Source organism: Brienomyrus brachyistius, chromosome 3 (assembly GCF_023856365.1).
Source record: "Brienomyrus brachyistius isolate T26 chromosome 3, BBRACH_0.4, whole genome shotgun sequence".
Lineage (NCBI taxonomy): Eukaryota > Metazoa > Chordata > Actinopteri > Osteoglossiformes > Mormyridae > Brienomyrus > Brienomyrus brachyistius.
Window position 1 is genome coordinate 3,532,915 of NC_064535.1, and position 21,758 is coordinate 3,554,672.

Sequence of the window (21,758 nt, forward strand, 5' to 3'; positions counted from 1 at the left end):
GCATGGTGGAGCGATGTTGCAGTTTTTGGAAAAACTTTGCTGGTGAGGTAGCAAAATCTGAGGTTGCATTACTTCACAGGAAATGGCTTGCAGGTGATGCAGCTGTTGGGCGAAGGGCGCCGGCCACACAGCATGCAGTTAGGTGCAGTGTTCCTTTAGGGCGAAGGCCACACGGCAGGCACACAGCATGCAGTTAGGTGCAGTGTTCTTTTAGGGCGAAGGGCACCGGCCACACGGCGGGTACACAGCATGGAGGTGGCTTGACATTTTTTTACATATTAATGCAGTTTATTTTTTTAACTGCTGACATTTTTGTGCAAATGGTTGCATTAGCTAGGTATAAGGGACTGTAATACAGTGTATCATTAAGCAGCTTCTGCTCCTTTGCTGGAGATGTTTACCAAGCAACCTAGTGTCACATCAAGGATATTGGTGCTTCTGGCTTTGCTTCTCTGGCCCCTGCAGTGGTAAACCGAGATGGCATGTCACTCAGACGGCCCAGTTTTCATGACTCTTCAGTGCAGTTACCTACTTGGGTTAGTACTGAGTGGAGAGGGGCACTGCGGGCTTGGGGTTTTAAACGCAGGCCCAGCTGTTCTGCAACACGCATGTACTTTCCTTGGTCAGGTGAGGTGCATGCAAACTACGAAAACTGGGAAACTGCTACGATACGCAACTGGCAGCTTTTTACAGGTGTGAAACATTCTACAGTTAACATGCAATTCCAGGTACAAAAGTTCCAGCAATGTCCTGACAAAATAATGGTTTGTTGACCAGGAAGGAAACCATGCTGAGAAGACGAAGTACAACAGCTTTGTGGTACTATCCATACACTCAGTCACTTGAGAATTAAAGGGAGCGATTTGCCTTACAGTCTGTACTTGTACTGTAATCCGTCAGAGGCATCTGTGGTTCAAACAGATCTCTATTGCAGCTGGAATATAAAATTAACAGCATACAGGTCGTTTGTACAGAACCAGTAAGTTAGTTGCTCAGTTGACTAGCTATTCAATACTGCATTTGTACATTTGAGAAGCACGCTGTTCCTCTGGCCTTGAGCACCGCAGCCAGGAACACCCTCCGCCCGAGGTGGATTTCCAAGGTTCCCTTGGAACAAAAAAAGATTGTCCTTCCGGGGGAAAAGTATGCACAGCTCACTTCTTGATGACCTCCTCTTTGAGCTTCTCTGCCAAGTGCTTCCTTTTTTGGAGCCTCTTCCTCTCTTCCACTGAGACCTCCTTTCAAGAAGGGAGACCAATGTCATGGCTGTGATGTGGCCACTTCGTCCGATTCACCACAAACATGCACACGTTAAATAACCACTTTACAGTTTCCTAACTCTGAGCTCACAAAAGGGAACGAGCAGAGCTGGGGGAGGGGCTTCACACACAGCCTGCATCACCTTTTTCTTCTGTACCCCCTGGGGTGACCCCATGGTGCACGAGACACCACCCGTCTCATCACGCCCAACATTAGTGCTAACATTCCTCGTGGGGACGTCGGCCTGGCCGCATGCAAATAGAAAAAAAGCTTGTTGTGAAATGGAATGACCAAGGGAAGAAAAAAAAAGCCACACATTGCATTAACACCGAGTGGTCACTGTTGCGATGACTGTCGCGTGTTGTGTACTGATCTATTTTCCCATTTCAATCAATTCAGGTAGTTTCATTCTCTCAGTAATGGAACAGAGAAAGCGCAGCATTGCAATGTTCCATCTGAACATCAGTGCACATTTTTTTTCCATTAGCCTTATGTACAAGGCACCCCTACCCCAACGACAAATTAGTGCTTTGAAGTACGTTGCTACTCGGTTTTCAAATTAGCTGAAACACAAATGTCCAGAAAAGCCAGCCTCCATATTTCAGGTCAATATCCAAAAGATGGGGCTTTAAAGTATTCCAAGTCTGCCGTTAGACAATGTTGCTACTGCTTTTGACCTTCATGGTCGCTACCCATCTTGACACCCATCTGTAAGACGGAAGTGATGCGACATCGCAAAAGGGCCTCGCTTCTAAGAACCATGGGAATTGCCTGTCAGACACTGGAGGGTACAGTACCGGTGGGCTGGGCGCTGGAGGTGGGCTGTGTCGGTTCTCCTCCGGTGCAGCGGTTTTGGGCTTTTGCTCTTTCTTGAGGGCCTGGAGCTTGTCCCTTTGCTGCCTCAGGTACTGTGCTCTCTGCTGGAGCTGGTCCTGCTGGACCACCGTCAGCTCCTACATTTGATACGAACACAGACAGGTGGACGCAGCACCTGAAGGTCAGCCGGGTCTATTACAGGAGTCGTTAAGTCATTCCCATGAGGATGAAGGCCTAGCAGTTAAATTGATGGGCAGGTCTCACCGTAAACGGCTTGGAAATGCCCGCCTCCATGCGAGCTTCTTCCAGCCAGGCCTCGGCGGCCTGCTGGCCCACCTTCTCCTTGCGTTCAACCTGTAGCGGCGGTGTTGGAAGCTCCACCCCCTTCATTGGAACCCTGATGGCAGGCAGCACCTTGGGGCTGAGACCGTCCTCTCCTGTAAGCCGCAGTGAGAGTTACCTGCATGTTCACAAGGGCTACAGGAAAGGAAACAGGGTGATGCAATGGAAGAGTCACAGGAGGGAAAGCTTGGTGACCTGGAAGCATCTTGGCTGGGACAGCAGGACTGACTGTAGTCTGGCTCTTCTGTACACCATGTTCTCTGCAGGCCTCGCCGTCTTGCTTCTTCATGGGCAAAACACTCGCCTGAAATCAAAGTCCTGGGGTCACAATATCCTTTCCAGAAGTGAGCATTTTCACCCTGTATCATAGGGAAGGGGGTCTATGTGTACTAAGTCTATTTGACAAGTATCCTGGACTAGCAAGTTACCACTGCGGTGCCATTGGTGACAACAGGATCTTGGATCTGTACACCACCCACCACCTTGGACCTGCCTCTGTTCCCCTCCGTCACCCCCACCTTTGGGAGTTAAAAGGACACCGGCAGCTCAGCCAGCACCCCAAACGGTACCCCAAGGAAAACATGCCAAGGAACTTCATAGCAGATTCTCCAGGAAAGTTAATCCCTGATATCTGGCAAGGAAAGGAACTGTGCAAAAAGCAAAGTCCAAATCCTCACCATTAGACAAAATTAAAAAATAGGTTAGCCAGAGATTAGTTTGATTCCCAAATATCAAACGTTGAGGTTATATTATGCATTTTTGAAACCGTGGCAACACACTGGCTCAGCTCGGTGGGCCCGCTGCTCCGCGTCTGCTGGCCCCCCGTCTGAGCTGCCCGTGGAGGTCGAGCCGAGCTCCAGCTGCTCCTCCTGCAACATGTCCCTACGTGCCAGCTCCAGATCGTACTCCTCCTTTGACCTCCTGCAGGGGGCACGGACGAAAAGTGGGGGCCGTCACGCACTCCTAGTCTGAAATCTAAATCTGAAGCAGGATCTCTGTTAGCTGGGTTAATTTAAGATAGAAGTTAGGATCATCCAGTAAAAGTTTAGATAACGAGCAATTTACAGTTGTCACTCAATTATACCAATAATTGAGTGATCTACAGATTAATCTGATATCTAATAAATGCATGGGCAATTAGTGTGAGGCAGGACCCTGTGAAATAGTGCAACAACACTCTGTATACTAAAGTACATAAACTGATACAAATCATAGCACCCAATCAGAGCCGAATCCATGAAAAGCACAGCAAATTTACTTAAAATCTAAAACCTGAATATTGTCCATCAACCAAGTGTCGATTTGAAGAAAGGCAAAAATAAAATAAAATCAATAAAACATTCATATACAGACTGGGTGGGAAAAAAAATACAATCATTGAGAAAATGGTTTTGTCACAGCCTGGGTGAAGATGGAACATTAGAGCTCTTTTACGGGTTTGAAGTGACGTTACACTGACCTTACACAGGAAATGTGAACAAAAGCGAACCCTGACCTGAACTGAAACTCCTCCACGTGGAGAGCAAGCGCTGGGTACAGACCCAATTAAAACACAAGTACAAACACGCACACTGACACGAAGTGTAAAATCGATTGAAAACCCCCTGATCTAATGGTGAGAAAACATTGAGAGGCTTTTCTGGCCGTGTAATCTCAGCCGGAAAGCCGGCTATTCAGGAGTCCCATCAAGCTCACAAGGCAAACCGCTGCAGCCATCCAGGAAAGGAAACCGGGCCAGCGGTCATTCCAAAACCGTCCCAAAAGCATCCAACCCAACGTCACTCACACGCTGCATCATTAGGCAGACGGTCAACATCCGTGGCGTGAAAGGAAATGTGTGTCAAAGACGAGCCGCTTCGCTACGACTGCAGAGGATGGAAGCTAAAGGGTAACTGACAGGCTGGCCCAGCGGCTCTGCTGCACACATGGCCTGGCCACTCACTTCAGCACCTCCTGGAGGATCCTCAGCTCCTGCTGCTCCAGCTCACTCACCACATCTGTCCCATCTGTCAGACACTCAGGCAGGGCACCTGCAGGGAGGTGGGGACCAGGGGCAGGAGGACAGAGCATAAAACCCTCTCTTGCTGGGCCCCCCCAAGGTCTATTCAAAACCTTGCCATCTGAAGGACCTGGCTGAAGTGCCAGAGTTTCTCCTATATTCAGAATTTTAATTTAATGATACTTAAAATCACTGTCAATGTAAAGAGATCAGTGCATCTAAGGCAATATACTGCAGTATCAATTTAATCATTGTGCAAAAGGAGCAACACTTAATGGAGGCTGATTTTAGAAAGAAGCCATTAGTTCTACATGAACATCCCTTTCACTTTCATGTGTATTGCAGTCGTAACTCCATAAGGCGTAATATATGCGTGTAAATGGCAGTATCTCTGAATAGGCTAAGAGGTCCCATGGAGAGGGGACACTACGGTTACCGTTCCTCTCCTTAATGACCCGCAGAGCCTGCAGCTGGAGCTCCACGTTCTTCTGCGCCATCAGGGAACGGAACATCTGGAAGTCGTCTGTGGCCAGCACAGGCTGGAACACCGCCTGAGGGGAGGTGGTGATGGTCAGCAGGCACGGCTCCTGTGTGCACCAGCTGCCCTCCAGCGCCTGGGCTGAAGTTTCTAAGCAGGACGACCAGACCTGCACCTCCTTCAACAAAATTCTCTCTCGTTGACACAACATCCAAACAACAAAACTCTGGTGGGTAAATGCTGTAGAATCGGTATACTGGCCCAGGTATGCATGAAGGAGAAATTCGCCACCATCACATAAGGTTACTGGCTTATCGGGGTAACTTGTCGGATTTAAGGTATCACAGTTTAAATGAGCTTCATATTCGCTCACTTACATTTTGCCCAGACTACCTTAAATCCCCCCGATAAGCCAGTAACCCCTCTTGGTAATACAGGCCACTGGTAGCTTTAATATACTGACTTTAACAGGATGATGTCACAGTGACTCGCTGGACTTCCCAACCCGGCACAGCGATCTCTATGGCATTTGCTTTGCTGACGGATGGCCTGAACTGGCCCTGAATTAGGCCATCTGAGCTCCTCCCCCTCCCCCCAATGCCTGTGGCCTGGCTCCTGCACCTTGCAGTAATTTAATCACTTCTGTAGGCTTTTCCCAGGCCATTAATGTCCCAGGGACAGGGCTCTGATCTCACCTCAGAGGAGCCATCGCAGTACAAGCCTAACCCAGTTCAATTCAGACTGATAATCCCACACTTGTCCACGAGTTTAACTGCTTCGCTCCACTCGAGTTATGAAATAAATGGTGCTTTGTGGAAACACCACTGCCATTCACAAATTGCTACATATGGTCCTGTTGTCTTTCATTTTAACAAATCTATTGTAAAAAAAAAAAAGTATTACTAATAGGAGGTAGCATAAATTTGCAACCACTTGTGTCCTCAACATTTTTAATAAAGGGAACAAAAGAGAAAATTTAAGTTTTAACAAATCTACTGCTTGCCTACTCAACCAGCCTATGCACGACAAACAATTTTACTCTTTTGCTGTTTAAAGGGCATTTGATGCAAAAGGTGTATCCTTACAGGATATTTTTATTCATCTTACGCACCAGTGCATTCAATCTATGGCTTAAAGAAGAATACTGCACAGACAGGGTGTGGATTAAAACTGGCTTTCAAGGCCTCCCACACTATCCCACTAACATCATCCCAGACGAGGAGTCATACCGCATCCTCAAATATACAGACCACAAAGCGGCACTCCATCTAGAGATACCTTAGTACTAAAAGTGACAAGCATTTTTAGGACTTCCTGAAGCGACATGAGTCGGTGGTGTCCATCCATCCACACCTAAGGTGGAACCCTCCAGTACAGGAGCTGCTGTCCCACCCACAATTCCACTGCAATTTTACCATCATCCTTTGCAAACACATGACCTGACCGCTCCAGTGGGCTGGCGGCCATGTGGACAGAGACCTCGGTGATCGGCCTGAAAGGTTCGAACTGTAGTCCCCATCTGATCCCATTAAGCTGGAGCATGAAGGAAGGCAGTGAGGATCCAAATGGCAGCTCAAGTGTCAGACCCGTAAAGGACCAAGCCGATAATAGCATGGGGGTGTTAGTGTCCCTCCATCCATAACCACCCAGGGGGCAGCCCCTCCAAAGGGACCATGCACTCCAATGAGGCTGGCACGGTACACACAGCTGGTTAGCCGATGCTAAATACAAAACAAGTCGATTTTACCCACATGTACTAATGGATTTTTTTGCAGGGTGATCCAGGTTAAGCACTTTGCCGAAGGCTGCTGCAGCAGGGCCAGTTCTGGGATTTAAGCCAGTAACCACTGGAAATTGGCCAGCAGTACTGAGACCATTTTAATATCTTTCGTCCCTGTATTTAACAAAAAAGTGTCGGACTTTAATTTCCAAAAAGTAGCGCCACAGCACCAACGTCTTTCTACCGAGTTTAGCCACAATATCTACTATTTAAAATACGTTACTTCTACTGAGCGACTTCAGTGCTTATCGCTTCCATGATTTACCAAGATAATGTCATGTGGCGTGTTCCTCTAAACCCAGTTTAATAAGCAGAAGGATTTGCTGAATTTATGCTGCTTACTAAACTTTTTAGCATCACAATACGCATTATTTTTGTGAGCGAAAGTGTCCGTATAATGATGAAAAGCCGGCGTCCGTTATCTGAAGCGCTGCAATGACACATGAATTGCTGTTAAAATAGTCGCAGAAAAATAGTCGTTCGTAGCAGCCCTAATTAAAATTTCCAGGCAAGGACTCATTTCCCTTCCGCCGCAGCACAAAAATGCATCATAACAGTTTTCTGAGTAGGCAAAAACACCCGAGTAAGCTCACCTGAAGTGCTTTGGATCTGGCATAGGGAGAGGAACACGCTTCAAAGAACTGCTGCTCGTTGATCCCGACATCCCGCATGTAATTTTCCAGAAGATTCTCTACCTGAAATATATATGACAAAATAACCGTTGCCACAGAATTACTGGTGAAACTTATGGATAAATTACATGTTGCATACGAATCTTAATTCAAGATTCCTGAACATTACCAACTCAAATGAACAGAAAGTGTCAAAAAAAGAAAATTAGCGGACTAACTTCCGACGCTAGAGGGGTCGGTCATACTGCAATGTCTTATAGGCAGAAAGCTTAACGCTTAGGAAGAAAATTCACTCTGGACGCCTGCAGTATATTCCTGCGTCTAATGGTCTTTATCAGGCTTTATTTCAATGTTACAAAGCGCCACAAAGAACAATTAACAGGAGTTTCTACAAAAACACTGCATCGGTCAAGTCAGATACCCACAATGCTTTGCTCTCACTTCTAATCCACTCTGTTTCAAGATGCTGCTTAAGTTTTTTGGCACCAGCTGAACATATTCAATCAAGTCTTTATTACAATGCTGCTGATCAGCCCTAACTCCGACTGCTGATGTCGAACACTCGGATCTTATCAAATGCACTCATTTAATAAGTGAGGAACTGCTTGAGATACTGGTATGTTAGGGCAATTTTGTTTCTCAGGCAGCTGCAATGTAACCAAGCATGTAAACACGGACAGCTAAGTGACACCACTGTCATCCGTCACAGATTGCTGTCACTTTGCTCTTGAGATGCCCAGTAAGCACATATTCCCAGCTGTCTCTTTGTTCTGTGCTGCATGACTGTCCATGCCTTTTCCCAGTAAAGAGTTCAGCCTCACGCATCCGCTCGCCATACTGCTATCTGACAAAAACTACAGACGTTTACTCACCAGTTGCTTATACTGCTGGTGGATTTCAGTGTAGGTCAGTTTATTTTCATCTTCGTCATCGAAAACTGGCAGAAAAAAAACAACTGTTAAAACATGCCGATGAAGCGGCACTCCCGTCATAAGATTAGCCAAAAACAGAAATGCATAAAAACAAACAGCGCAGAATCACACGGCCTTGTAATCCCGTATACTAACAGCTTTTACCAAACGAGGCGTGCTGGGCCAAGAGCTGCTCGATTATAAATAGCATTCCACCATTTAAAAAATTCAAAAACACAGGGCTAACAAAAAAATTATGTTGTGTTGTTTGTCAGTAGAGCAGTCCGGTACTGTACCGCTGTAGCCTGTGAAGCCTATGGCATTAAGAAAGGATCACAGAGTCGCTGGTTTACCTTTTTAAATTTGAGCATCTAGAGACCTATTCCGCTTGTAATTACGATAGCTAATTACCCACCGATTCAGCGACTTAGCCAAGGGCAAGCAATCGGGCTACCTATCGTTACTGGTAAATTAAATTTAATCAAGCTACATAGACAAATGTGCAAATCGCGGTACATTCACGCACCAGCGGGTTGCATACGGCGTCCACCATATGTAACGACAATGCATTTTGGGTTTGATCCCCCCCAGACACACCGAGCAGGCTCACCGGGCCCTTGTCTTACCTGTGCATTTGTTCTCCATGAAGTCAGTGACCGGAATAACCCACTCAGGACTCCCCAGATACCCGGCGATGCTCTCCAAGACCCACTCGCTATCATCGGCCATGTCTTCCCCCCCAAAAAACACACCTATGTCGCACTTTCTTACAGTCAGGAAAATTTCTGCACACCCAGTTGTCTTTCTTTTTGATCTCCCGTAAAGAAAAGAAAAAATAATTTAACAAAATCAGGCATTTGTCGTCAGGTTCGCCGCTAACTGCGCTCCTCCGTGCTGCGGAAGGACTGAGATTGGAAAAATATGCAAACATGTATGTTGGACCGCCCCGATGGATCGACTCCTAATCGGCTGCTATGGCAACACTTTACGTCAGAGGGGCGTGCGGCGTCCGAGGATAGACGGGCAGGCACCTTAACCTGCTAGTGCATCGAAGATAATCCAATTGGTCCAAGGAGGCTTTGTTACTTTTCAATTAATATAAAATGAGTATTGCTTTATTTTTCTTCAAAAAGGTGCATTTTAAACAGTATCAGTTGATTTGATTAGCGAGATGCAAATGAACAATGTTTTACCCCACAGTTGCACATTGTTACTGATAATTAGAGGCGAAAAACTTCATAGGCGAAATATACAAATAACAAATATGACTGAAATAAGGTTTCGTTCAAAGGGTGCTGGAACAAAACATCTCCTTTATATTGAAAACTATTAACAACACGGGTGTAACATGCTGTCCAGTGTGCAGCCTGGGATGGGATCTACGTTTCCCTCGTAACCATGTACTGGATAGGCAGTTGGAAGACGGAACAATGGGTACACCTACAGTCCGAGTTATACAGAGCATTCCGTGAACAGCAGTACACATGTGAGCCTATTCTATGCATATGGTAAGTGAGGCCAGGCAATTAATTCAGTAGGCCTAGTTGGTCAGGGTAATGCACGGATTTAGTGGTCAGGTTAAGCTAACAGGTCACTCAGCATGACTAATCTGGCATGATGCATCTTCTCCAGAACTTTCACAGGACAAGCTCAATGTTCCTGACATCACTGATTTCAATGTCGGCAAAAGGAATAGAGTTTGTTCTAAATTGACTGGACACAAGTCTGTGATTCTGCACATAAAAAACTCACAATCAAACCACAAACACTGAATATGTATCTTTATATATATCTTTTTTAATTAACAATAGAAATGAAATTAGTCAGGTTTTTTTCCTACATACTTTTATACAATAAATAAACATTCTTTTACATTCTTAAATAAAAACAAAGCCAAACAAAACAAATCAAAGGCAAGCCATGCCAAGGGGAGTGTGCCAAGGTAGAGAAAATGTGATTTTAAAAATAGTAATTCATCTATTATAAAGCCGATACAATGCATAGTAATAAATTAATCTAGATTTGAGTAATCTGTTTCGCAAACTGATATTTTATACATACAATAGCAAGTCTTTCATTGTAACGCCCTCATGCTTCACTCGGTGGCACTACAGTAATATAATGGAATGGTTGTCCTCAACTTTCACTGCTCCAACTGTAATTCTGAAGAAAAGTGTAAGTTTTTTTTTCCATTAAGCAAACATGTTTCCCTAAATATTTCATACACACAATGCCAGCATTCATCAGTTAGATTACATATATAAATCAGTGTAAAGCAGACCAGCAGCTGCGGACCGAATGACAATTGAATGCAACTCATTTGTATATGATCATTCGTATGATTAAGTTTAAAAAGACCTGGCAGATAGTCACAGAATTAGGCAATTGTACAAAGCATTCTGTATAATTTTCATTTTTTTTTGGACAAAGTTAATTTGCTGATATTCACTAGACTTGTTAGTTCAATTTCATACATTTCCATCCTTATGTAGGTAGTACGGATATTAACATACAGAATCTCAATGGCAAAACTCTCGACTTTCTTGGCATGCTATTAGTACGTAAGTACATATTTTTGCCTCTAGGTGGCAGTAACAAATCATATTTGAATACGCCGTACTGGACAACACCTGATTAGAAAGAACTGCAGCTTGCTTCTATACATCAGGTAAACATAGATGCTCGTTCAGTGGCATCCAATACAAAATCAAATGGTGGAGTAGCTGTAGATGACATTCAATTAGCTGGAATGTGTCAGAATGCACTCGAAGTCGCTTATTTTCCACGCAGGCACAAAACTTCAGCCTAGTTGGCAGCCTTTTTTTAAAAAAATACCTTGAGGGTCCCAACGTGTGGCTGGACGACACTTGCTTGGGTAAATGGGAATGTAGTTTTGCACACCTGTCAGTGACTGGGTGGCCGTTAGCCCACAAACACTTGCAGAGTGCTGGCTAAGCAGCCTTTGCGAGTGACAGCTGCGATTGCTGTTTTCTGTCCCCCTGAACTTTGGTTTAAAAAAGCAATTTAAAACATATCTATGCGCATCTACAATTACATCCATGTCTCCCCCACCATTAGAAATAGTCCTTGTGACCCTTCTGATTAGAGATAATACAATTATTATTTGATATAAATACACATGCATCAAAAATAAAATAACATCATATATTGCCATAATAGTTCCATAACATAGCAGCCTCAAAAGTATTGAAAAGGTCAAGCTAGTCAGATTACAAAAACAATCAATGAACTGGCAGGAGCAGGTAGTAGGGTGATATCTAATTTAACTAAACGAGTCATATAGCAGCGATTCATGCATTGGCAGCACTCAGCCACACATCTGATATCGGTCCTTGTCTCTAGCTACATGACCATGATAAACGTGACACCATCCTTACTTTTCACCATGCAAAACTGTGGCTGATCCATCTGGTGAACGTGGCTCTTGAATGGTGATGGAAAAGTATCTTCAAATTCGTACAAAAAATATAAAACATGAGGCTCCAAATTACTGCACAAATATCAATAATGCTCAGTAGAAAATCATTGTTCTTGCAGTACTTCTTGCATACAAAAAAAAAATGCTTTAATTACGGTATATAATAAATATCAATATGCAAACATGCAGGTCCGAATGGATCACGGTTGTTTTCCGGGTAGATAAGTTAAGAATAAATGCACCTTCATGATTGTCTTTAACCAAATTCCGAAACAAGAAATCAAGTTGTAAACTGGATTCAATACTATGTGAAATGCCATTGTAATATTAGGGCAGAAGCCACATATGGAAATGAATGAAATTGTGTCTTCGGAAACATATAAACTGATTTACCTTTAATAACACTCAATACCTAATGAAAAATTGGTAATATAAATGCTTTAGTATAATTATCAAGATGAAGTTTTAAAATGTTTTGACTTGGCTTGTGCCAACTGTTTTTTAAGCAGTTGTTTTCTTAAGGAAATACATATGAGGAATTAAGCAATTCGCGACAGCCAATCGGTCTGGTATGCTCATAATATCGCAGGACCACGTTGGTTTAATTCACACCATGATACCGAAGAAGGCCTGCTTTTGTTATCTGCTTAACATAGAAATATCTGGCAAATATCCCTACGACACACCTGTAGCAATCAATATTGAAACGAGTAGTAAGGCAAATGGTAGGCAGTAAATAAACATTTGTGCAAAGAAGGGTGGATCCTAACATAAACTACTCAGGGTAAATGTCATAAGCGTACAAAGGGCTATTGATTGCCTTTACAACCACTTTTATTTGATCAGGTGTTTTTTAGTGAAAAATCCACTGTCAGAGCAAACCTCCCCTTTTACTCATTTAACCTTGACAACAAAAGGGTCTTGGGTACGGAAAAGCACTTCGCTTTGTTTATCACCCAAATGCTTTCTGCCTGGAAAGATGAACACTCCAAAAATTGGATCTGCTTAGAGCACCGTCGATGAATCTCAAACTTAAATTGTATTTTATGCAATAGTGGCAGACCTGTTCATTTATAAAATGGTTCTTTATATTGAATTATAGCTGTTTAATGAACAACCTATTACTGAATCTATGTTACATGTAAAAAAAAAAACTTTGATTCATAAGTGAATTTTAAACTTAGGAAACAAATAGACTACCTTAAATGCCCTTCTTTGGTTTGTCAAAGAGAACTTTAATATTTAATTTTGAAATGCTTCATTAAGGGCAAGGAAAACATGACAAATCCTCCTAAATTAAGCACCTCGCTAAGCTATTAAAACAAATGAATCTCGTGGCGAATTGGGTTTTACGGAGTGGTGTTATGTAAGAACTTTCAGAATGGATTTCGCTTTCCATGGCCGGTAGACGCCGGCCACTGGGTGTGTGAAAAAAAGCCAGGGTTCACAAAGAAGCGCTGCTGGCATCCCTGCCCTCCACGACGTCCATCTGGGCCTTGAGAGCAGCTGGCTGGCCAACTCTATGTTTGCCGCACTCGGGGATCTTGTTGGCCTGTAAGCTCTTGGTGTGGCGGGAGTACCAGTCCCTCTCAAAGGCTGCTTTCACCTGCTCCACGATGGTGGTGTTCCTCTCCTCCACTCCCTCCGCTTGGCTGATCACCAGTCCTACACCCGCGTTGTACAGAAACTCATTTCCCACCCAGTCAAAGTTGCCTGAAGGACAAAACCGTGTATCTCTGCACTCAGTCCATCAAGACAGCAGACAACCGATTAATCCGCTTTTATTTAGGTACATATAGACAAGCAGCTTCCACCTTAATTATGTTTTTATTCAAATATTTATAAACCAGTAAAACCGTCAAGCGTTTTTAATCAATATATAAACAAACACACAAAGTACTTACCTATATACACTGAGCTATCAGTCACCATGAACTTGTTGTGATTAATTCCAAGTTGGGTACCATCCTTCTGTTCCCTGGGATTAAAGAATTTCTGCACAAAAGCACAAATAGAAGAGGTTTAAATTCTATGGGTACTCTGTGAGATCTGCTAAAAATCAGGAATCACCAAGACATATTCTAGCCAGCAAGCAGATTTTTGATAGCATTGAAACCCACTAGACATTACATAATGGCACGAAGCTGAGATTAGTCAAGGTCTAGAACAGGAAAGGACAAACTACACAGTCTGACTGCTCTGCCTGAATGTCTCACACATCGGCAGAGGAATTACCACAAGCATACTGTCCTTCCCCAATCATCCGATCCTTCCGTGTGCCACGCCCCCTCGTTAACCTCGTGTGGATTCCCCGTGTTTACCAGCTGTTTCCTGTTGTTGTAATCAATGTATTTAAGTCCACGTTTAGTCCGGTCATTGTATTGTCACTCTGCATTTGTTGCCTGTTCCTCACTACCAATTCTAATAAATCCCGCATTTCCGCAATTTTCCGTCTCCTTGCTCCTGCTTCCCTGGTCGGCGTTCGTGACGCATACGAAGCCTCCAGTTGCTTTTGGGCACACTCACCACCTGCAGGGTGCAATTGGCCAGTTCCATGCACAGTGTCTTCAGGGACCACACAAAGTTAAAGGTCAGGGGGTGCGTCTGCTTCGAGCAGCTGATCAGGAGGCGCACCTTGATGGCCCTCAAGATCAAAGCCTCCCGGAGCATCTCGTCAATACGCGACCAGTATCTGTCAGGCGACACGAAAGCAAAGCAAGAAGGATGGGGATATGAACATAAGACAAAAATGTCAGGATAAAAATTGCCTTTTACTTGGGCTGTAAAGGTTACTATAGAAGTGCTTGTTGTGATTAAGCAGATATGGACACAAAAAATATATTCATCATCCCATAACCACTGTACCAATGCAGGACTCCAGCAAAACTACAGAACATTCCCGGAAGCACATCGCGCAAGGCAGGAGAGACCATGGACACCAGGCCATTATGGGATGCACAGACACACGCCACAGTGGCAAGAAATGGGAGAAAAGCCCCACCACAATCATGGGGAAAACCAGGGCCGGATTAAGGTTAATCAGCACTCAGTGCCCCCAGGCAAGGCATATGACATCACATCAGAAAGAGACGGAGCTGATTGGTGGCTCAAGAAATTCAGAAAAGAAACAGAGCTGATTGGTGGCTCATGAAATTCATAAATACATCCAAGATCAGGAAATACATTTGTGAGTGGGACCGGAGGGTGGACGGTAATGCGGGGGGGAGAGGGGGGGAATGGGAGATCGCTCTGCTTGATATGCTGCCCATGGGATTGTGGCCATATGCCCATACGGTTAATCCAGCACAGGGGAGAACATGCAAAATTCAAGGACATTAAGAAACTGAACCCAAAACCGTGGAGATGTGAGACAGCACTAAATGTTGTACTAGAACGCAAAATATGCACACAGGCAGGCAATGAATTACGGTCTCGGAAGTAGATTCCCTGCCCACCTGTACAGGCTCCTGTTGATGAGTGGCAGGTACTCGGTGATGGATATGTAGATGAAGCGCTTGGCCTCCTGGATTACATGGGATATGGCGTCAATGTCTCTCGTCCGGTCTTTGGGGCAGAAAGCATCCGGGGAGCTCTATGGCAGAACGACCCAGCAGAAAGACAGTGGTGACACAGCTAGCATCAGCTCTTGTCCTGGCTCAATTCAAGTCTGTGGAGCCTTTCTTCAGTCCTGTGGAACACATGCTCCCTCCACAACATCTGCCCAGCGTAAAGAACACAACTCTATGGGACACAGGCTGGAACCTAATTTTGCCCGTGGCTTTGCTGTAAGTCCATCTGCTCAAGGCGTCTTGACATCCATTTTTCTGGCTTTTCCCAGTTTTGTCCGCTCACATTTTATCCTACAGTAATCACCTTTGTAATGTTTCTTATGTGTGCAGGACTCCTTTAAAATCAACCTAGAGCTGCTGGAACATGTCATTTTCGGAAAAGCAGGTTAGGATGATGGGGATTGTACTGGTTAAGCAAATGCTGCATTGGTCCCGCTGATGCGCACTGCTGCGTCACTGGGAGATGAGTGTGTCACTTGTTTATGCACCTCCAATAGGATGAAGGAGGTAAAAAAACACGTATTTTAAAAAGTAAATAAGCCGAATCAGACCTCGGCACGTCTTTCCAAAAGACGCCGCATCTTTCTGCATTTAAGAGATTACAAGATTAGCACGTTTTTAATTGAGTTCCCTTCTTAAAGCGACGATATACTTGACGGCATCCTCCAGTTATTTCATCAGTTGAGTGAATATTTATGAGACGAAGTCAGATACTTCACAGAATCTATACAAATATGAAATATATAAAGTTTAGATAAACACACTTTCCCCTCCACATAAGATCAACAATATACTGTCCTAGAATGATTCTAACATGCATTCATCTACTATTGTATTTGCAATGCAATCATTTCAGACCAGAGCATATACAACATAGTGACAGAAAAGCAACTGTGACTGTGGTCACAGTGCTTTCTATAACCCTCCAGATTTGAAGGAGACAAAATCCTGTTTGCTGGGCCACACCATGAGATCAGAAGGTGAGAAACACTCACAGACACGTAGGCCTCGGCCTTGGTGCTATTGAGCTGCAGTTTGAGGACATCCTCCTTGTTGTACAGAGCAGTCAACCTCTTGGACCAGATGGACGGCAGATAGTCCTTATACTGCAGCTGAGAATACAAGCTGAACACTCTGTGCAGGTCCAGTGCCAGGCAACTGCAGTTGTACAAGACGACTCCAAGCTCCTTCATCTGTGGGGCCAAAACAGAGCACTTGAGCCACTGACGTCAAAACTCTATCTATGTCTATGTATCAAATGCATGTGTTCCAGACCCCAGACAGGCCATGGTGATTAATGTGCTCGACCTATGGCAAGCTGTGGATGTAAAAAAGCTGACAGTTCATCGGCAAGACATCAGGAACAATAGAAGCTGTAGATACACCTCATTAGTGGACATGTATATATTGGACATGAGATCAGTTCCAATAAATCACATGACCTTAAATGTTCCTCTTGTGTTTTGCCTCAGAGAAAACAATTCCTACATTTCCGGTACGAAATGTACTCATTCCACTGTTCACTGTCCACAAGACGGCAAAATTAGTCAGCTGGAATTGGATTTGATTTCACATTTCTCATGTCTACCAGAAATTACTGGCCAGTGATGCATGACTACAATGATATGGATCATGCAGCATCCAATCAAAGGCCTGCATCCTCAAATAAAGCTGAAGTCCGAGATGGACAGCATGTAGTTCACATTGTGATGTCAGAAGCACAGGGTGTCCACAAGGATATTATGCTGCCAGCCAGAGAGAGGCTGGAAAGACCCAGGGACTCATCAGACAGGACATACAGTCTCCTTATAAAAACACTTGGAGTTGCCCTCCTCTCACTGTCAGCCACTCTTGTGAGACCTTGGGTCTGCTGAGCTCCAGACACTCCCACTGCCTTAAAAAGTAGAGGCCAGTTTTTCCTCTTTTCGGTTTGAATTTCTCTTCCAAAAAGGTATCTCTCAGATGCTTGATGCAGACATTTCAGGGGAAGGGGGAGAGTGACAGAGAGATAAAGAGAGAAAGATCTCCCCTTGCAAGCTGATTAAATTGCACGGTGAGAGAGTGATGGAACAATGGCAGCCACTTCCACGAGTCTCTCTCTCTATCACTCCCCTCAGTTTTCAGCTGCACTTCCCATTGCCGCTTGCCCCCCTCATCTGTCTCTATGGCTCTGGTGAAGATCCAGCACACTTAAATCAGAGCGTGCCCAGTCGGCATTTCAATTTGGAGGCTGTGGAGCAAATAAATTTCTCTGGCTGCGGTGTCAAACCATCTCTGTAAGTCATGGCATGGAGACGGCCACGTTGGCTTGTTTGGCTGTCCCGGCCCATGCTGACACTCGTCGTCTCTCATCTGCCGAGCGTGAAACAGTTGTCAAAACATCCCAGAGAGCTCTGGCAAGAGCCGGCTTAAGGCGAGTACACAGAAATGCAATTTGCGCAGACCGCTGCACATCTTCAAACACACATCACCACACGCACATTCCTCCCACGCCTCTTGGTACCTCTGGCAAGACACCGACCTCCATGACCTTGTGAGTCTGTCGGTGTTCCTGCATAAGACCTCCAGCAGTTGGACAGTTTGCATCTTGCCCTCTGGTGGCATACAGATTTGGGCTTGGCTGGTTTTGGCCAGAACTCTGCTTACTCCAAAAACTCATGCACTACCCTTGAAGTGCCAAAGTGAAAATGCCAGCAAGCTTGTGTACTCTAAAACTGCAGTCTACTGTGGATAAAACTGTTAATTAGGAAATGGATAACATAAAAGCATAATGAGTGATACTCATAATAAAAAAAAAAAACTTGTTGGGATAGAAATGAAAACTGTATCCTGTGATCCCCTTGTCCCTGATAACCCAAAGGAGGTTCTGCCTGACGTGACACACACTGCTTCCTGAACACTCACGTGACTCCTGCCTGGTCACGGCTGAAGTAACCCATGACAGCTCAAACAGAGCCTCTCGGAAGTGATGCACACAGATCAAAGCGTGCAGAAGGCAAGGTCACCCAGGCACTGTGAAGGAGTGCTCTCTGACAGAAGCACTGCTTTCAGGCCAACCGTGACAGGTAACTGGTTGCCCAGCGCCCCAGAACACGGAGACGGATGGCGTGAGGTAAGACGGGAGCCACACTTCACCCCGGCAGGTGAGATATTCGGGGTCCATATGTCACCCAAGCAGGCCATCGGACAGGATTTATTTATGTCACCCTGGTGCAACGAGGCAACATCCAGGCTGCAAGTGTGATCGTGGTCCTCAAGTACCTTGGAGAATGAGCGCCAGTCCATGTTGGCGCTGCCGATGTATATGTGCTGCCGGTCCACGACCCAGAAGGTGGAGTGGAGGTGACCCCTTGTCAGAGCGCTCATGTTCAGGTAGCGGACATCCGCGCCTGGCCAGGGAGCAATGCACACAGAGAAGGCAGCACAGTTCACAAAGCACATCTACACATACTTAGATAATTCAGATAATTTGCGGAGGGAACTAACACACTTAGACTTCTTAGAGTTCTAATATCATACTGCTTTTTGTTTTCTACATAAACTTGAATTTACTGTTCGGTTATTCATTAACTATATAGTGATATTTTGGCTTGTCTGCAGTCAGGCATGAAGAACCAGTACTAAATTTTCTTGAAAACCTGGGGGAAGGTTTTCTGCAGCATTTTCAGTTAATATACTTATGTTGCATAACACTGCAGCTGTGAGCTTTTATTTTCTAAAACATTAAAGACTTTTTTTTGTGTGATGACTGACTATTTAGCAAAGCTGAACATTAGGTAATTATTTTCAGCAATTTAAATATCCTTCGTTAAGATTAATTTAATAATGTTCAAAACAAAACATCTAACAGTTTATTAAGGGCCATAAAAGCAGTGAAACCACCTTTTCCCTACCATTCGGCCATTCGTTCGAACCTCAGTCCTGTGCATGGAAAAGCTGTAAATCTATTTCTCAAATCTATGCTTCAAAACTTCCCATAGGCATTTAAATGAAACCACACTTGAATTTTTTTAGCATTTTGAAGGGGGACATTATCTTGGAACAATTGTCATGAAAGATGCCATGGAGTGTACCTGCTAGGGCTGGGCAATTAATCGAAGTTTAATTTCAATTACAATTTTGACTTCCAGTGATTATCAAAACAAAATAATCGAGATAAAGCGATTTACGACCCCATTTTGTCTTGCGTTATAAACCCAGCACACCCCTTTCTATCTCCTTTTTAGTCTCTTTCTCAAGTGAGTTTTATTTAGAGCTCAAGGAAATCCACTGTTAAAAAGACAGATTTTTTAAAAGTTTAATAAATGCATGATATTTCCAAAGTCAATGAGTAATCGTGCTAAATAATCCTGATCTCAGTATTGACCAAAATAATCGTGATTATGATTTATGCTATAATCAAGCAGCCCTAGTACCTTCTCTTGCAAAACTTCTTCTGCCTCAATCTACTTGACCTTTATATAACCAGGCAAAGTAATCATTAACCCTAATGACTCCCACAAGATGGCTACCAAAACCAACAGACATTGTGGGTTAGAGGCATCCTTTGACTGCCTCCAAAGCTAAACCCAGCAGGAAAAAGGTGAAAGCTGGCTCATCAAACCATATTATCTTCTCCATTGCTTATGGGTATATGGCTCCGTACCTCAGGTTTAAACTTGACACAAGACGTATCTGAATGACACCCTTTTTATGAATTCCAGCTTCTTGAATCTTACAGTTTTTGTTGAGGTTGGATATCCCATTAAATGTCTGCTAGCCCTGTCCATGAGCCGTGACCACTATCTTGATGCAGTTTGTCAGAATGAGACATATGTCACCATAGTTTTTGAGAACCTGCAACTCAGGCACTACCTCCTTGCAACTGATATTCCTGTGGAATGCTTTAAAAACATATATATCAAAGATGCAGATGGACCGTCCTCTTTCCAGCTGATACAAACTGCTAATCGGCACTCACTCTCACTGTTTTTCCCATTGGCTGTAAATGTTAACACTGAAGGGATCTGCCCTGGCTGACAGAAAGGATCTCGACCTGATATCTAATTACGGGACTGATGTCAGAGTGGAAGCCCCCTAGGTTCCAGCATCCACTCATATAAAGTATTGAATGTCTCGTGTTTGATGAAATCAGAACCTTCAGTACAGAAATGGAAAACAATGACCAGAGTGTCGACAATAGAAGCAGGACAACGTCCATCTCAGTTAAACACGGTTTATTACATGCATGTTATGCCACCATCTTTATGGCATTAAATGAAGCATAAATTACATTTGTAATACATATAAATGTGTTTTTCAGTTATAGATATAAAATCTACAAACATCTATTGTACATACCAGATTTCTAAATATATTGCAGTGTTTAGCAATTAATGTTCTGGTTCATCATATGCATATGTAAGATCCCAATGGTGCTGTCTGCAGAAATAACCGGGACTGCCGCCTGCCTGTCCACACTCACCTTTGTCTGACAGTTTCCGCAGCTCTGAGGAGTTGGTGGGACCGCTGGCCACTTTCAGGCTGACCTGGCGGGACTTGAGGTCCAAGAGCCGCTGAAACAAATAGTGACCCTGTTGGAAAAGAAAAACATAGATACGCATTCAGAGTGCGCCGATGCCATACCTTCAGGTGACTTACTGTTCAGTAAGCTCTGCGGTGAGGCGACTGAGAGCTGTGTTTCAAGTGGTGTGCCTTGTGAGCTGTGAGACCCTGACTGTGCTTCTCTAGGACTAAAGAAGCTCACCCTAATATTGACAATCCAGAGTCAAGGCTTCCCTGGTTAGAGACCCACGAAACAACAAAAAAGCGTGGTCCCTCTTGTGGTTGGCGTGCAGTAATATGCATCATCAAGCAGATGCCTACAAGGTTGTAGGTGGATTTGAGTGAGTGGTGCTCCACAAAGCTTCTCATGTTGCCAGATGAAGGCTGGTAAGGCAGGTATCTAATAGCACGTGGGCTGGACCTGGCGTGTTGGGTGTTTAGGGGGAGAGTCGTGAGAAATGGGGTAATTAGGTCTTGCAGACTGGGAGAAATGAGTTTTAAAATTTTAATTGTGAGCTAAAACTAATCTCCAGCCACCTAACAATAACTGTAGCAAGGGCTCCACAGTGAAATGTTATAGCCACTGGTTCCCATCATCCTTTATAGTTTCATTACCAAGGCTGATGGAAAAAAAACCTGCTAAAGGCTTAACTGATTAGGTCCCTATACCGCTAAAGGCCTGAGGTGCAATTTCCATTTGCCCAGCAGCCACTGTGGAATGAGCCGTAGCAACAGGGACACGAGTCTCGTCACTGTTCCACATTTCACGCTGAGCTGCTTTCGTGCTCCCGAAATCTCTCTGCCTTGATTTGGTGGCATCCCTGGTTGCGGTCCAGGATGCAGGCCGGGTCTGTTTGCATACTCAATGTGAGGATGTGAGGGGAAAACACCCAGATGACACGGTAAGCCTCTCGGGTTATTTTCAAAATCAGGTAACACCTGTGCGTCACATGAGGAAGTGCTATTGGTTAAACTCGAGTGAAACACT

General features: G+C 44.3%; 2 protein-coding genes across 4 annotated transcripts in view; both read right to left on the reverse strand.

The window, feature by feature from the left end:
* Positions 1-664: 664 nt before the first annotated feature.
* On the reverse strand, positions 665-9,186 carry cfap36 (cilia and flagella associated protein 36). 2 transcript variants are annotated; one of them, XM_049009229.1, is made up of 11 exons: positions 8,845-9,186; positions 8,180-8,244; positions 7,269-7,370; positions 4,854-4,968; positions 4,361-4,448; positions 3,198-3,339; positions 2,614-2,722; positions 2,341-2,513; positions 2,058-2,213; positions 1,403-1,504; positions 665-1,238 (listed from the first exon to the last, which is right to left on the reverse strand). In XM_049009229.1, exons 1-11 carry the CDS (start codon positions 8,945-8,947, stop codon positions 1,155-1,157), a joined length of 1,239 nt encoding a protein of 412 aa, XP_048865186.1. In that variant the 5' UTR covers positions 8,948-9,186; the 3' UTR covers positions 665-1,154. The 2 variants fall into 2 exon arrangements, with proteins under 2 accessions (XP_048865186.1, XP_048865187.1); XM_049009230.1 differs by lacking the exon at positions 1,403-1,504 and having other exon boundaries at positions 8,845-9,184.
* An 809-nt stretch (positions 9,187-9,995) lies between these two features.
* pld5 (phospholipase D family, member 5) overlaps positions 9,996-21,758 on the reverse strand; it is a 43,908-nt gene continuing 32,145 nt past the window's right edge. For both annotated transcript variants that reach the window (XM_049009227.1, XM_049009228.1), the window contains exons 4-10: positions 20,691-20,799; positions 18,488-18,615; positions 16,222-16,419; positions 15,113-15,249; positions 14,184-14,349; positions 13,562-13,652; positions 9,996-13,370 (exon numbers count right to left, since the gene is read on the reverse strand). In XM_049009227.1, the coding sequence (XP_048865184.1) occupies positions 13,102-13,370; positions 13,562-13,652; positions 14,184-14,349; positions 15,113-15,249; positions 16,222-16,419; positions 18,488-18,615; positions 20,691-20,799 (1,098 nt within the window). In that variant the 3' untranslated portion in view covers positions 9,996-13,101. The remainder of the gene's footprint in view (positions 13,371-13,561; positions 13,653-14,183; positions 14,350-15,112; positions 15,250-16,221; positions 16,420-18,487; positions 18,616-20,690; positions 20,800-21,758) is intronic.